This window comes from Myxocyprinus asiaticus, chromosome 23 (genome assembly GCF_019703515.2).
Source record: "Myxocyprinus asiaticus isolate MX2 ecotype Aquarium Trade chromosome 23, UBuf_Myxa_2, whole genome shotgun sequence".
In the NCBI taxonomy this organism is placed as follows: domain Eukaryota; kingdom Metazoa; phylum Chordata; class Actinopteri; order Cypriniformes; family Catostomidae; genus Myxocyprinus; species Myxocyprinus asiaticus.
The window spans coordinates 7,447,810-7,465,719 of NC_059366.1; the positions used below are offsets into that span (position 1 = coordinate 7,447,810).

At 34.9% G+C, this 17,910-nt stretch overlaps 1 protein-coding gene across 2 annotated transcripts; it reads left to right on the forward strand.

Moving 5' to 3' along the window:
* Positions 1 to 1,052: 1,052 nt before the first annotated feature.
* On the forward strand, positions 1,053 to 15,237 carry LOC127413944 (ribonuclease T2-like). 2 transcript variants are annotated; one of them, XM_051651527.1, is made up of 10 exons: positions 1,056 to 1,310; positions 1,526 to 1,619; positions 2,785 to 2,839; positions 2,934 to 2,983; positions 5,581 to 5,638; positions 5,719 to 5,783; positions 5,971 to 6,084; positions 7,295 to 7,340; positions 8,290 to 8,364; positions 12,289 to 15,235. In XM_051651527.1, the coding sequence occupies exons 2-10, from the start codon at positions 1,546 to 1,548 to the stop codon at positions 12,490 to 12,492; spliced, it is 741 nt and encodes a 246-aa protein (XP_051507487.1). In that variant the 5' UTR covers positions 1,056 to 1,310; positions 1,526 to 1,545; the 3' UTR covers positions 12,493 to 15,235. The 2 variants fall into 2 exon arrangements, with proteins under 2 accessions (XP_051507488.1, XP_051507487.1); XM_051651528.1 differs by lacking the exon at positions 5,581 to 5,638 and having other exon boundaries at positions 1,053 to 1,310; positions 12,289 to 15,237.
* The last annotated feature ends 2,673 nt before the right edge of the window (positions 15,238 to 17,910 follow it).

Below are 17,910 nucleotides of genomic sequence, written 5' to 3' on the forward strand. Positions count from 1 at the left end.
CTTCAGTGAAATCGGTCAGGTAGTAGGGACATTTTATTCATTATAGTCATTATAAAAATTAAAAATAAATGATAAATAAATTATTTGAGTGAGACTCGGATAATTGAGAGGAGGCCTTGAGCCATATGACTTCACCAGACTTTAGTTCCACTTTCGTTTCTCGGTCTGTCAGTCATGCAAGAAAGACTTCATTTATTCACTTCACCAGCTGTGGTGAGACTGGTTGATTTTAACCCAGGGCACTAAAATGAAGTGTGTAGATTTTCATGATGTGAAAGCATTATTGTCTTGCACTGCTCTGTGCCTCATGAATAGTCCGTAAAAACACATTTCACACAGTCCAAATCTTTTAGAAAACAACATGGTTAGTTTCAGTAGAAAATTTTCATTTGGCTCCGTTACAATATTTAATATTACATTTAATACAATATTCAATATAATGCAATATTTGACATAATTTAACCTGTGAAAAATATTGTGACTGTATGTTAGTAAAATATAGCTATATTGTTATTTATTATATTTTATATTATTATTTTAAGAAAGGTGCATATATTGCCGCTACAACCTAAAAGATATCACTGAAATAGGTGCCCTGAGATAGGATTACACCTGTCTCGGTAATAATAATAATAATAATAATAATAATAATAATAATAATAATAATTGGCCAATCAGAAACGTTCTCTGCCTGTCAGTCATTTTACACGTTGGATACTATTGGGTTGACAAGAGTTGACTAACATCAGGTCGGCTGCTGACATGTCTTTGAGGAAAGTTTTTGGATAGAGAACGGGTGGTTCAAATGATAGGGGTCTTATAAGAAAGCAATATTCAGTAATATTTTATGTAGTAAATTACTACATAAGCCATCCACTGAAGGTGGATTACTAGTAATAATATTTAATTATAAATAAAATAAATGTATTATACATACAACATTTTTAAATATGAATAATATTTCATATCAATAGTCTTGTAATGCATGCGTCACTTGAGGGGCATGCAGCCATCCACCTTTTGTTGACTCGCCAATTGACTTGACGGCGCATGCGCTGAGGCCGTATCGCAACAAACAATTATTAACCGCAATGAACAGCAGCAGCAGGCCAGGAAGGGAAGTGGTTTTGAAAGACTTCTGAAGTGGCTGAACTTCACACTGTTTTCGAAAAGATAGTGACTGCAGTCCTACTTGCACTCAGACGACACAAATTCGCGAAAACTCTTACACTCGGATGCAAATCGGATGTAAAAACTGAAAACTCATTGAAACGTAGATCAACATATCAGTGGAAGAACAACAGTAACAGGTAATCGTCATATTCACGCAGAGGTGATGTGTATCTTGCTTTTGCGTCTTTGTCTCTTTTTTTTTTTTTTTTTTTTTTGAGCAGCTCGTTTGATGATTTTACACTTTTAACTCTCTTTTGTGTCCTATGTTGCCTGTGTATCTAAAACAGGTGATTGTTGCCTTGTATCACCGTTGATCTAATAAATTCACCTTGTGTTTTCCTCGTTTAAATAGAAGTGTCTCCAACTGGAAAAATGAGATCCATTACAGTTGCTGTCTTATTTTGTACTGGATATTTCCTTTTGTCACCCGCCTTTGCCCATCCTCGGTATGTCCTACATACATTCACTCTTGGTTAGTTGATATAAAATACGAATTGAGGGATTGCATGGACTATTTGGACTTTTAAAAGTTCATTAGTCACACCTCAGAACCATTAAAAATGAACTATTGAAGACGAAAGGTGATAAAAATGATGAAATACCTTTAAGACATGGTGATCAGTCATGGCACTTAAAATGTACACTATCCATTCTTATATATTTTAACCGAAATTCTTGATGTGGAATAAAAAAAAAACAAACAAAAAAACTCATGGATATGTGTCAACTCCGCACATACATAGAGTTTATTGATCCTGTCTGAGAAGTTGTGGTGCATTACTCAATACTGTACAGTATACAGAGCATATCACATATAGGATGTTACAACATAACTGGAAATAAGAAAAAGTCTACATTAAAAAAACATGCACAATATACAATATATATAACAGTAAAAACAAGAAATTTAAAAAGGTAAACATGATAAAATAATTCACTCAGTACGCACAGTTCACAAAGGTATCTACTGCATTATATAAAGTATGCATTGTGGAGTTCGGGACATTTTACAAGCCAGAACCTGTTGTAATTAAACAAAGTTGCTTGATTGAATTGCCATGACAGTTTAATAATAGACCTCTTTCACACTCGGGGTTTTGGAACATGGCAAGGTAAACTTCGACAGCGGTGAATGGGAGTGAATGGGAGATCACAGCAAACATTATTTTCACTTACCCATTTGCTCCAAGAGCAAAATAAAAAATCCACTCTTACGTCTGAATGACTTTCCAGAAGAGTTAAAAAATAGTCTCTAAGACAGTCAGATGGGAGAAGATGCCAAATTTACTGTCACTCTCTCAGCAGCTGTGGTAATTCATTTTTTAAAACTAATTCCAGGGTAATATAACACAAAGAATAATGTTATAAATTTACACTCAGTATTTAAAAAAAAAAAAAAATTATAATATAAAAAAAATAGCAAGATTAACGCTGATAAATAAGGGGGAGACGTGTCATCACAGTCTGTGAAAAAGGTCTATTAAGCTTGATAGTGTGAAAACATAAAGCATTTTGGGGGGAGTCGCACTCTATAAATGTACAAAACTTTTTTGTTTATAATTATCACATGGAAGTGGTACATTGGGAATTGACTTGATTGTGCTTTTTTAGGGGAGAATGGACGAGACTCATCCTGACCCAAACCTGGCCACAGACGTTTTGCAGTGTATTGCATTGCCTTTCCTTTCATTGCCATTATTATATAACCATTACCATAATTAGTTTTCATAAGAATAAAGTATTTTGTTATTTATTTGTAGGTGGAACAATGCAAAACAAATATCAGCTATTGGACTTTGCATGGATTATGGTAGGTTTTAGCCTCATATATATATATATATATATATATATATATCATACACAATGGGTCTGTTGAATGCTTGATTCTGATTGGTTGACAGACGTTCTAAGGTGTGCAATTATTTTTCAAGTAAACGCACAACTATGAAGTAGTTCCTTGACTGCATAACAGTTCCATATCACTTCACCAAATTATTTCAGTTATTTCAAAGAGCCGTACAGGCTACCACAACAAAATAACCAATTAAAACAAAGACATTGGGTAAGTACATCAGATAAGAATGACAAACAATGTCTATAATATCCTACATTTATTAAAATTTCGATTGCAAAGCGTCCTTGGGCTCCCTCACTTTCCCCCTCTCTCTCTCTTTTGCTCTCATCCCCCCCAACCACACACACACACATGTTGGTGCAGCAATCTTTATGAGGATTCTCCATAGACATAATGATACTGTACAAACTATAGATTCTATACCCTAACCCTCACAAAAACTTACTGTATTTTTACATTTTCAAAAAACATCATTTAGTATGTTTTTTTTAAGCGATTTTAATTATGGGGACACTAGAAATGTCCTCATAAACCACATTTATTGCATAATACCCTTGTAATTACCAGTTTGTAACCTAAAAAAATGTCCTCATAAACCACCCAAACCTGCCCACACACACACACCATGCATGCTACCACAGCAAAATAACCATATAAACAAAGACATTGGTTAAAGTAAATCGGTTAAGAATGTCAAACAATGTCTATAATATCCTACATTTATTTCAATTTCAGTTGAAAAGCTCCCTCGTCTCCCCCGCACTTACACACGCTCACATACGCACGTGCATGCACACACACATTGAGACTCTTGCCGTGACCAACAAATAGAGCCACACCCACCCCCCATGACTTGATCAATACAACAGTTTCTATTATCCAAAATAATTTTTAATATGTGAACCTTTTTATGTTTCAGTGTATTTCACCCTAATCAGCATCACCTAGCTATAATGGAAAGCACTGCGCTACCCCTCCCCCCCTTTCGTTCACTCGCACAAACGCACACACACGCACAACCTTGTTACTTTAATGCCAAAAAGCAGTGTATCCTCCATTGCTAGTTTAAAGTGACGTTTTCGAACTAGCAACGAAGGCTTGAGCTCTATCAAAGCTAGATACACTTGATCAATACAACAGTTTGTATATGATCTGAAATATCTGTGGGAAACACCCTCACGCTCCATCTCCCCCTCTCTTTACACACACACACACACACGTGGGCACACATATATTATGAGCATTATGCACACACTTACTTGTCAGCGAAAAACAGAGCCGTCATGTCAGCGCACACCTGCATCTCAGTGAGGTTGAAAACAGTTGTTAAGGTTTTAACAACTGCACGTCCCGACCGCATTACCACCTCGGGTGTGCATTATTTTTCAATAATTCAACAATCCGTCATCAGTTATTCCTTACATATATATACACCGATCAGCCACGACATTAAAACCACCTGCCTAATATTGTGTAGGTCCCGCTCGTGCCACCAAAACAGCGCCAACCCACATCTCAGAATAGCATTCTGAGATGATATTCTTCTCACCACAATTGTACAGAGTGGTTATCTGAGTTACCGTAGACTTTGTCAGTTCAAACCAGTCTGGCCATTCTCTGTTGACCTCATCAACAAGGCATTTCCATCTGCAGAACTGCCGCTCACTGGTTGTTTTTTGTTTTTGGCACCATTCTGAGTAAATTCTAGAGACTGTTGAGCGTGAAAATCCCAGAAAATCAGCAGTTACAGAAAAACTCAAACAAGCCCATCTGGCACCAACAATCATCCATGCTATTATCTAATCAGCCAATCCTGTGGTAGCAGTGCAGTGCATAAAATCAAGCAGATATGGGTCAGGAGCTTCTGTTAATGTTCACATCAATCATCAGAATGGGGAAAAAATTTGATCTCAGTGATTTGGACCGTGGCATGGTTGTTGGTGCCAGATGGGCTGGTTTGAGTATTTCTGTAAATGCTGATCTTCTGGGATTTTCACACACAACAATCTCTAGAATTTACTCAGAATAGTGCCAAAAACAAAAAAACATCCAGTGAGCGGCAGTTCTGTGGACAAAACAGAGAATGGTCAGACTGGTTCGAACTGACAAAGTCTACAGTAACTCAGATAACCACCCTGTACAATTGTGGTGAGAAGTATATAATCTCTGAGTGCTACTCTGAGATGCGGGTTGGCGCTGTTTTAGCGGCACGAGGGGCAACTACACAATATTAGGCAGGTGGTTTTAATGTTGTGGCTGATCAGTGTGTGTGTGTGTGTGTGTGTGTGTGTGTGTGTGATATATATATATATATATATATATATATATATATATATATATATATATATATATATATATATATATGTGTGTGTGTGTATGTTTGTTATGTGAATCTTCAAATCCCTAAATCTCATTATCTAATTTTGATGAAAACGCCAGTGATTATGATGATGATAATCATTTGTTGCTGCAGTGTTTGAAGTTTTTGTTGTTGTTGTTTTTTTTTTGTTTTTGTTTTTTTTTGGGGGGGGGGACTTTTTGTATTATTGCAGGCCCAACTCTGGCAGCATGTGCAACTCATCCTGGCACTTTAATGCCAGTTTGATCGAGGTAGTTTCTTAAATTTGTGTGTCAAAAATATTATTTGTTTCATATATATGTACCATGTAATGTGAATGTATGTTTTTTAGGACATACTGCCAGAAATGGAGAAGTTCTGGCCAGATCTGCTCATACCTTTATCTTCAGAATTTTGGTATGTCCAGAACTTTGTAAAAGTTGCATACATTTCTGACTCACAATACTATCCATTTGGTGCCGCTAGAGACCCAGAATCTATACAGCATTTGAAGAATAAGACTTGGCTGAGGTTATCTACCTTTCGCTTTTTTTTTTAACCATTTTTTATTTTTTTTATTTTTTTGGTTTGTTTGTGTGTTTAGGGAATATGAATGGTTGAAACATGGAACTTGTGCTGCAAAAGCCGAGTCTCTGAACAGTCAACATAAATACTTCAGCAAAGCTCTTGAGCTGTACCACAAGTTTGACCTTAGTAGGTGAGTCCTTGTTTTTCTGTGGTAAAGCCTGATATTGAGTCTTGCTGTATCAGGAAGTTGCTACAGTAGGTACAACAAAGTGTTTTTGAATATACTGTACATTGTTGACATTAGGATGGGCGGTCTGACCAACATCTCACAGGGTTGTTCAATGTCAACTCAACCAGAGGTTACTGGCTTGAAATGTAGTTTTTGATCATTTTTTACTGGAAAAAAAAAAAAATGATGATGAAAGCCGAACTATTAAATGCCATGGATCAATATTTACTGAGTAATCCATTATTTTGTATGAGGGGTCAAAATGACAATTATTTGATGGAGCCACATTGAGAGTGCCATATCTCTGATAAGAACTCTGATTAAGATATCTTTATTAAACATTACTTGAAATGTGAAGTTTTGGGCTCTTAAATGTCTAAGTTCCTTGAACTTATTTTTCTTTAAAATCCATAGACTCAAGATTTTAAGTGTTAATAACTCAAACGATTGGGTACAAAATTGAAGCTATGGGGAATATCCACAATGCCTTACGCTTTATTTAATTGTGTTTCCTTGATCAAAGAGAACACATGGGGGCATTTAAATAGTTATTAAGAATTCATTGAGGTTTTAGCTCTTTTGTAGTATTACTTAATTTATGTTGTTTTGTTACAAATAATCGTTTTGTGTGATGTCACCATTAGGGTGATCTGTGTATCCTTTGGTCAAGTTGGACCCACTATCTCAGTTCTCCTTGTGAATGTGAAACTGAAGTACAGGTGTCCATGCGTTTCTGTGGAGAAATACGTTTATTTAAAAATTGACCTAAAATCTTAGGTTATAGATTTATAAGCTTCATTTTTTAAGCTGACTCTCTCTTTAAAAATAAATAAATAAATAAAATAATGACGCTGCCTCTTTTCTAAGGATTTTTTTTATTTTTTTTTTTTATTAGTTTTGCTCCAAAATCATAGGTGAAAATTGTATATTTTACCCCCCCTCAACAAAATAATGGATTACTCAGTAAATATTGATCCATGGCATTTCATATTTTGGCTTTTATCGCCATTTGTTTATTTTTATTCAGAAAAATGATTAACAAAATCATACATTTCAGCCATAGAAGTTTCTGAAATTTTGTTGATTTGAAATGGAATAACCCACGGTAAATCACTGTACGAGTTATTCAGCCCTAGTGTCACATTTCCTAATGAGTGTTGTGTGTTTTCAGTGTTTTAAGGAACCACCAAATTGTGCCCTCTGAAGAGTACTACACAGTAAGTAGAATAAGTGTCTTCCAACTACTTATTTTGCCAAAACTGAGTTCTCCGAATGCATTCTTACGCTAAAAAAGCTAGACGCAAACCATATTACAGAATGCAGGTCTCTTAAGTTAATGTTCTTATTTACCTAACACGACATTTAACAAACACAGTGAAAATGAAAAAACAGCAGGACATGTCGTCTAGCACGTTTACGTAGACTAACAATGGAAAAAGGGCGCAGATGGACACCAAAACGTGATTGTGTGAACGGCTCCTAAGACATTGATCAATCCTGTAGCAAGTGGATTTGGCTCCACTATGCTCCGATTCTGAGAAATCATAACATGAAAACTGCAGTAACGACAAAATTCACTCTAAAACCAAGTAACTTTGAAGCCATTTTTTTGCCGCAGTTACTGTGTTTTGCCTTATGTATGAGAGGCAGAACCCCTCAAGGCTTTCTCTGTGTCTTTGCTGTTGAATGTAAAGTAGATATTGTCTGTTTTTTTATCATGACATTTGACCAGAGAGGTAGCACATGTTGTCTGTGATTGCTATTCATTTGTAAATAATTCAGAAGCTCAGGTTGCTTTTGGCACTGTAACGGTCCAGCTTGCTGTTGTTCTCTGTTCACGTCACAACATGTGAAAACACAATATGTGATTACCTGAATTATATGATGATCTAGTTAATTCTCCCCATTGTCCATCGAATAAGAGGCATCAAAGCTTTTTCCTAAGCCACTGCTCACAGTCATGTTCAATTGAAAATATTAAAGAATGCGTCATTGTTTCCCATCATATGCTGTTTTTTAGTGAACCTGCATTCGTTGCTATATCAGCATTTCAACAGAGTCTGACTCCTTGTAAGCTTCTGTTGTGTTCGTCCAACTTCTCTATTTCTGAACTGAAATTAACTACATTGGTGTGATTAAATGTGTCATATTTTCTGTTTGTTTTAGTTTGATGTTGTAGAGACGGCCATTAGCAGCTTCTATCAAGTCAAGCCAAAGATTCAGTGCGTCCACCCACAAAAGGTATGAATGCAGCAAAAAGCCAGAACTTACTTAACCCACCTTGCTAGAAAGCACCATGGCGGTACCATGGTACAGTGGTAGTATCACATGGTAATCCCATGGTTCTTTGTACTTTGATATATTGTATAGCATGGTCATTAGGGATAGACAATAAATCTGTAGTTATCCGGATCGCTCTATAACCGATGGATACGTGCAATTGCTGTTTCAAATAGTTTGAGGAAATATTCTGTAAAAAAGGTTTAGATTCAGAGTTCAGAGTTGCTTTAAATTGTACCATCACTTAATGGATGTTTCTTCAACTTCTAGAAAGTAAAGCTTCATTAAAACTATTTTCACACTCTCACAAGTTTAACCCTATAATGCCATATGTATCAAACATGATACACAGCGTTTAACAGCTCTTGTCACAATATCTGTTCAAGCTTAAAAGCCAAAAAAAAAACTTATGGTATGTAAGGATCACATGTTTATGGCACCATCTAGTGGTTATTTATGAAAAAAAGTGGTGTCTTGTTTCGAAGGCTGGGTGCTAGCTACGCGTCCTTTGAAGGCAGCGGTATACCGAGCGTCCTCCTATAAATAAGCCTTGTTTAAACGAGATTGCCTTCGTAGGACAAACGGAAACAGAACTTATCATGGTTGCAATGACAGCACACCACTCTTTAACAAGCGCGAGTGCTTTGAGTGAGAAGGGAACAAAGTCAATTCTAGGAGAGTTATATGATGTAGAGAAAAAAGAAAATGGATTTTACAGGTGTACTTTTAGTCTTTAATATTTTATTTTAATTCTATATTACTATAATTATACATATTATAAACTCTGTACCCGTCTACTGAGGTACTTCAACTTAGGAATTAACATTACTTGCATTTAAACAATTTTTTGAGCAAATTGGCATAATTTTTTTCAGACAAATGATGTTAATTTCCATTGAAGCAAAGAATTGTGGGTTGTGAGTGCCCACAAAGGATACATCTCATGCATCCTCCAAATTCCCATGAAAGAAGGTTGCATTCAAAGGCTGCATTTGGGGTGTCCTACTTGCTTTTCTGAAACGAGACAGCCTTGATGACATATGCGGTTGACCTCCGGAGGATGCAGCCTTCAAAACGAGTAGCAACTAATGTTTGTATCGATCTATTTAAAATGGCCGGCGGACTTCCGCAAAAAATTACTCTTATGTTGGGATAAATGACAGCTTATTTTAATAAAGTAAAAATGACAGTAATGATTATATTGTTACTGATATTTTAAAATGAGAATTTGCTGAATATAAGCAACTTATGCTTGGTTAAAATTTTGTATATTATTTTATTGAAAAAGCATGTTGAAATGACATGTATCAAATATGATACAATAGGCTTTTGAGGTATATCTCTCAATCACCATTACATTCTATTCATGCCTACTTTAAAAAAAATAATCGCAGAGCTTTGAAAATTCTGACATATACTTTTTATAAAATATATTTAAAGTTTGAACTAATATTTTTGTGTGTTTTCATATATGCAGCCTGCTCTGTCACTATAAAGGTCTTATTATTTTACATTACAAGCTATGATGATGTCATCTTACCAAAAGTTCCTGAGACCCAGCAAAAAGAGTTTTACAATTTCCCTTTTTTAAATGTCAATATAGTGTTTGGTGCATAAAATACATATGATAAAAATAGTTTATTGAAAAAATAATATTTTATTCATATTGTATTTGAATTGAATTGAACTGTGATGCATTTAAATCCATATTTATAGACCAAGGAGAGGAAGTTGTCATGGCTAAACTCTCAAACATTTGGTATCTCTGAAAAGCCCAGGGAGCCCTTTGATAATACCCCAAGATTTACCACTGTAGCATGTAAGGGCTAAGAAATACTTTAATAACAAATGTCATATAAAAAACTAATTGCTGGGCCTCAGGAGGATAATGACCTTTAAAGCCTAATGTATCAAATATGATACATAAAAAAATATGCAAAAATTTTATTTTTACTTTTTATAGTTTGTCTAGTGTTACAAAAAACAGTATAATGTCAAAAAATTGAATTTTCTGACAATTCTTTCATATGTCAGGCTTTACAGGGTTAAGTTGTCTACTAGCAACATCCAACAGTGTATGCACATACTGTACATCACTGGAGATTGGTGAATTTTTTTTTTTTTTTTCTGAACTTAGGCCTAATGAAAAGTTATAAGTTCCCAGCACAGAGTCTGTGTGTCATTTCCAGCACATCTCAAAGTCTGTATTGTTTTTAAAACTGTAGATTTCTGTGGTGGAAATGAAATTTTTTAAAGTTTTTGGAATAAAATGGCTCAGACTCTTTGTCTTGCTAAGGTGAATTTCATAGCTAACATTTTATGTATCCTAAATACACACAATTAAATAATATTTTCACACATTTGCATAATTCGGAAAAATTACAGCTTGATTGAAAATGATGCCCAATAAAAATGCTCACAAGTGTTATTTACTTAGATTTTTCTTTGTTTTCTTCAAACATCACTTGTCTCATATATTTAATCTCAAGCATGCTCTTCAGTTACACTTTTGTCGAATTGGTTAACAAGTACACAAACTTCTGGAAAAAAAAAAAATTAGGTGCAAAATTTTTGGTGTGACAGAAATGACACCACCACCTTAATTTTAATAGCTTTAATTTAAAAAAAAAAAAAAAAAGATAATTTTCACACAAATATATATATATATTTATATATATATATTGTTTTTGTTTATTTCACTCATTGTTTAGATGATCGCAGTTTTGAACATGTAATTATTTGTATTTTTATAATGGATTTTCAGTTTATTATTGAAAGTCTGGGTCTGGAACAAGACTAAAAGAACCAAATCTGTACATAAGATGCATTTGAAAAATACCAAAAATAAATGATGAATGCCTGGTAAAAAAAATAAAATAAATAAAACAGGAAATTTTAATGAGACCTTCATATATAAAAAAAGTTCTGTTCATTTTAATAAAAATCAACCCCTGGGACATGAAAGTGCCCAAAGCTGAAGTTACCCAAAGTTATTAAATCACCCATCCAGCTCTCTAGATAACGGTATTAGCATCAGCCATAAAAAAAAAAAAAAAAAAAAAACGATCTGTACTTTAATATCATGCTACAAGTCCAAAGAAATCATGGTAGTAGTGCGGTAATTTTTTATTCTTTCTTGTTCGTGCCTTTATTGGCCCAAACAATTAAACTGAAAATGAAAACAAAACATTATTTGGTCACATTTTACAATGAGGTTCCATTTGTTAACATTAGTTAATGCATTATGTATCATGAATTAACAGTTAACAGAATATTGTAACAGCCTTTATTAATCTTTGTTAATGTTAGTTAATAAAAATACAGTTGCTCATTGCTAGTTCATGTTAGTTCATAATGCATTTACTAATGTTAACAAACACAACTTTTGATTTTAAAAATGCATTAGTATATGTTGAAGTTAACATTAACTAAGATTAATAAATGCTGTAAAAGTATTGTTCATTTTGTTCATGTTAACTAATGAAGTTAATGTTAACATATGGAACCTTATTGTAAAGTATTACCCAATGTTTTTCTTTAAAACAATGTGCACAGATGGATAATGCACAGTAAGGCCAGGAATGTGTATTAAACAAGTACATGGGATAAATATGTATTTTAAGTTTACTTTTAAATACAATGGGCTTTATTCATGAAACATGAGCAGAACAAACTTATATGTAAATCCATGATTCACGATGAATCCATTCTAACGTAAAAGCTCCCATTGAACTCGATTCAAAAATCGTTTCACTAGCGATTTTCACAGAAATTTGTTTTACCAGTGTTTCATGAATAAGGCCCAAGATTCATAATGACGTGCATCTTGCTGTTATTTTTGGTAAAAACTTCTTAATACAATCTCATTTTTGCTGTGTTTCACAGGGAGGCCAGGTTCAGACTTTGGGCCAAATCGAGCTCTGTGTTGACCGGGATTTCCAGCTGATTGACTGTGAAAAGTCATTTGAGGTGATCTGGAGCAACGAGATCCTGCCAGTGTCTGTGAGTGGCCATTCAGACCTCAGCGTGTGTGATCACTCCATGCCAGTGTATTACCCTCCAGTGCTGGGCACATCACACAGGTGGTAAACTCTTGTCTCATTGAGCGATAGTGCAATCGGATGAGGTACTGTATCACTGAGAGAGAGAGAGAATAAGAATTCAGTTGAGGATCGTCTAGTTTAGCTCTTGAAACACTGCACAGAAGAAATATTCATGATTACACTATTTGATGCATTCTTTAAGCTAATTACACATTTATTTCTCTTGTTATTTAAATGATTACACGCTGGAACACATTTACTGAAGATCTAAGGGTAACAAATTCACAGACTGCTGTATTCATGTTGTTTTTTGTTTTTGTTTTTTAGTTCATTTTTCGATTTTTAATTGATGTTTATTTTTTGATGAATCTCATGAAAACATGTTCAGACCACATTTTGCCATTAAATAAAATAAATTAAATGTAACAAATATTTATTGAAATTGTTACAAATATTATTTAAAAAAATACATACGTTTTTAATAATATACCTTTTTAATAATATATAATAATGTTACTGTGCATTTTCTTTATGCCAATTACAATTCTTCTTGATTTGGGGGTGAAATATGACCTGGACATGTTCTTGACATGTTTTCTTTATAGATCTACTTAAACTAAATGTTCTTGAAATATTGTTTTTATTCACAGTATTTACTGTTATTGTTAAAATATGTCCCAGGAGTTGGTTATAATGTTCTGTTTTCTATATATTTAATCTGATACATTTTATATTACACTTAACATCAAAAGAGACTATTCATACTATAATTTGGAATGTTAATGTGTGAAATATGTTGCAGATTTTAAGTTTTGGGCCTACAGGCTGCAATTGCAGGTAATGCACATTTAAGCTCTCGCCACTGGAGGGCAGGACATGCTCTCTGGAAAATAGTCAAATGCACAAAGACATTTAGGTGTAATCAGGTTTACAGTGCAGCGCCAGTTTACAAGGAGACGGTTTGCACAGCCTGTTAACATTTTGCACAAAGTGTGTAGTTAAATAAACACGGTGTCTTTCTGTTTTTTTAACCAGTATATTTAAAGGACATATCTGATATTTTCTAATCTGTATTATGTCATGACTGGGCATTTGACTGTTATTTTTTACAATGCTTGATAGTTAACTATTGGTCTTTAACTGAAATCAGCATGTAAAATAGAAGCCTTACCTTTCATTGCATTTGGCATTTATATATATCTGCTGCTGGGGGTAGTTTTTAACAGGTACAAAGTTAGTTTTTTGGCTTTTTACTGTATGTGATAAATGTAAATCAATAACATATTCATGTGTCAAACTGAAACCTTCTCGCTCTCTTTTTTTTATATATATATATATATATATAGTCATGAACTTGGCCTTTTTTTATTGTAGTGCAATGCTAATTGAATAAATATAAAGATAATCACACCATCCTAAGGATGTTTGCATCTTGGTTGCATCATCACCTTGTCATTACAGGTCTTTAATCATTGAATTGTGTGGCATTCACATTGTCCATGTCTCCACTGTCCTTAAAAACAGCCGTATGTTCAAATGATTTATAGACTTTTTACAAGGCCAGTTTGGTGTTTGTATTGCTGGTGTAAATATACTGTAAACAGTGTATACACTCAGTGATCACTTTATTAGGTACACCTCTACACCTACTTATATATGCTATTATCTAATCAGCTAATCATGTGGCAGCAGTGCAATGCATAGAAATCATGAAGATGTGGGTCAGGAGCTTCAGTTAATGTTCACATCAACCATCAGATTGGGGAAAAAATGTGATCTCAGTGATTTGGACCATGGCATAATTGTTGGTGCCAGATGGGCTGGTTTGAGTATTTCTGTAACTGCTGATCTCCGGTGATTTTCACGCATAACAGTCTCTAGAATTTACTCAGAATGGTGCCAAAAAAAAAAAAAAAACATCCAGTAAGCGGCAGTTCTGTGGATGGAAACGGCTCGTTTATGATAGAGGTCAGTGGAGAATGGCCAGACTGGGTCGAGCTGACAGAATGGCTACGGTAACTCAGATAACCACTCTGTACAATTGTAGTGAGCAGAACAGCATCTCAGAATGCATAACATGTCGAACCTTGAGGCAGATGTGCTATAACAGCAGAAGACCACATTGGGTTCCACTTCTGTTTGCCAAGAACAGGAAACTGAGGCTGCAGTGGGCCTACCATCTGCATGTCACAGTAGAAATTGAGATTCGTCAGAACAGGCAATGTTTTTCCAATTGTCTACTGTCCAGTTTTGGTGAGCATGTGCCTACTGCAGCCTCAGCTTTCTGTTCTTAGCTAACAGAAGTGGTACCCGCAGGGGTCTTCTGTGTCATGTGTATTTTGTTGATCCATGTTTTTCATGTCTTTTATTTTAAAATTCTAGTTCTTGTTCCCTAGTCATGATGTCCTGTTTTCCCTCTATGTTCATGTGTCTTGTTTTCATTGGTTTATTGTTTAATTAGCTTGTTTAGAGTTCTGTTTGTTCATTGGTTTATGTTCTCTCATGTCATGTATTTAACCCTCATGTTTTCCATAGTCCATTGTCAAGTATTGTTGAATGTGGATGTGTTTTGTGCTTCATAGTCAAGTCAAGCCGTTTATGTTTTGTTTTATACTCACGTTTGGATACTGCACCTTGTAAATAAACTGCACTTGGGTTCTCTTTACGTCATCGTCTTCGTCATTGCCAGCGCACATCGTTACATTCTGCTGCTGTAGCCCATATCCGCCTCAATGTTCAACGTGTTGTACATTCAGAAATGCTTTTCTGCATATCACTGTTGTAACACTTGGTTAATTGAGTTACTGGCACCTTCCTTTCAGCTTGGACCAGTCTGGCCATTCTCCTCTGACCTCTGTCATTGGCAAGCCGTTTTCGCCCACAGAACTACCGCTCGCTGGATGTTTGTTTTTTTCGCACCATTCTCTATACACTCTAGTGAGTTGTGCGTGAAAATCCCAGGAGATCACATTTACAGAAATACTCAAACCAGCCCATCTGGCAGCAACAATCATGCCACGCTCCAAATCACTGAGATCACATTTTTCCCCATTCTGATGGTTGATGTGAACATTAACTGAAGCTCCTGACCCCTTTCTGCATGATTTTATGCATTGCGCTGCTGCCACACGATTGGCTGATTATCCAACTGCAGTAAGTAGGTGTACAGGTGTACCTAATAAAGTAGTCGGTGAGTGTATATGCTGTATATATGTGGCTAGGTGTATGTATTGCGGCAGTTTCCTGGTGAAATGAACACTAGGCTCTACAACAACAATGACTTTTATTCCCTTTCACAGAAATCAGGAGTAAATCAACAGATTATCAGTTCATAAACATATGCTTTTCACCCTTTTCCTCACACAATTCTGTCTTATGACATCTTAACACTTTTACTATAGGGCATGACTTGTAAGGCAACATATTTTAAAGTTTTTTAAGTGCATTTTATAACTGCATTTATAAGCTTATTCAAACACAATCAAATTGCGCAATAGCTCAACTGATAGAGTGTTGCACTTACGATGCAAAGTATCGGGGTACGAGTCTTGAAGAGCACGTGAGCCGAAAGTGTCGTAGAAGCACCACAAAATGATGTGGTTGCTTCGGCAATTGCGTTTTTATCTCACATTTGCTTTTTATGACACTAACGGTTAGTGTAGGGAGGTAGGTTTTGTTGATTTAAACTTAGACTAATTAAACCTCTTATTTACATGGACGCAAGTTGTCACGTGTTTTATATGTTTTAATTTTATTCATTAATAAGAATTCTTGTTGGCCAAAACAATGGTCATGGAGTAAAAAATTGGACAACTAGCTCTGGTCTCCCCAGCAATCATTGTAGCAATTGGCAATGTTTCCAGTGCAATGATTGTAATTGTGTTTTTAATATGTGTGCAGAAAAACAGAAACAAATTGATGGTTTGATTAAGATTTCTCAGACCCATTAGAGCAAATTTATGTGTGAAATAAGGTGTGTACTTAAAACAACATTAAATTGAGGCAATCTTATTTAAAAAACAATCAGCACAAGACAATTACACAGAGTGCACCTGTAAATTCAGGATGTCTTTTTGAATAAATTAGGGAAATTACTTTCAATAGATTCATTGGGAAAGCAGCTAGGTTTGGGAAAAACTGTAGTTCAGTACGTGCAAGACATTTTGTGTACTTTTTCTACAATTACATCAGACTGCTCTAGTTTTTACTGTTTGTCCCTGCAGTAAAAAACCACAAACCTTTTATACACTTTAATTCCCTGAAATCTAGTTAACCTCACCAAATCCCTTAATGTTAAACCGTATACAAAGAGAGACAGCTTTGAAGATTTTCAGACAAATCCTTTTGTGAACTAGATAAAATGACATAAAGTAGAAAAGATTTCCTCGTTGCTACAATTTTACAAGGACTGTATATTGAATATATTTTTTTTAATGGTTCATATATATTTTATTCAATGAAAAAGAATTTGAGACACATTGAAAACGGAGTACGAAAAAAGCTTGTGTAACAGAAATATGGGCAGTTTTGATGGTAAAATATGAAATGTCTCAACCACTCTACACACACATACACATGAGTGCAATGGACTACGATAAAAAATTTTTTTTAATTTTTTAATTTTTTTACAATAAACTTGTAAAATGACAACCTTGCAATGTTTACTCTATGCTGTATGACACTATATTTCTACACTATATTACACGATAGGTATATTTGTTTGTCCGGAGTGGTGAGGCAAACTGAAGAAAAGTTGCAGGTTCAAACACACTAAGACATGGTCCAGGAGCTATGACCATTGCTGTGAACTATAGGCACCTAACCTCACGTTGCTCTGTGAGGACTGTTCCTTTTATGGGTGTAATGACAAGCACTTTTTATATAAGCATCAGCTGAATGACAACTTTCAATTCAGTGTGTGTATATATATACATACACAGTTGAAGTCAGAAGTTTACATTGGTTAAAAAATGAGATTTAATGACTTCAACCTATCCACAGATTTCATATTAGCAAACTACAGTTTTGGCAAATCTTTTAGGTCATCTATTTTGTGCATGACACAAGTAATTTCTCCAACAATTGTTTACAGACCGATTGTTTCACTTTTAATTGACTATCTCACAATTCCAGTGGGTCAGAAGTGTACATACAGTGGTGTGAAAAAGTGTTTGCCCCCTTCCTGATTTCTTATTTTTTTGCATGTTTGTCACACTTAAATGTTTCAGATCATCAAACAAGTTTAAATATTAGTCAAAGATAACACAAGTAAACACAAAATGCAGTTTTTAAATGAAGGTTGTTATTATTATTAAGGGAAAACAAAATCCAAACCTACATGGCCCTGTGTGAAAAAGTGTTTGCCCCCTAAACCTAATAACTGGTTGGGCCACCCTTAGCAGTCAAGCGTTTGCGATAACTTGCAATGAGTCTTTTACAGCGCTTTGGAGGAATTTTGGCCCAC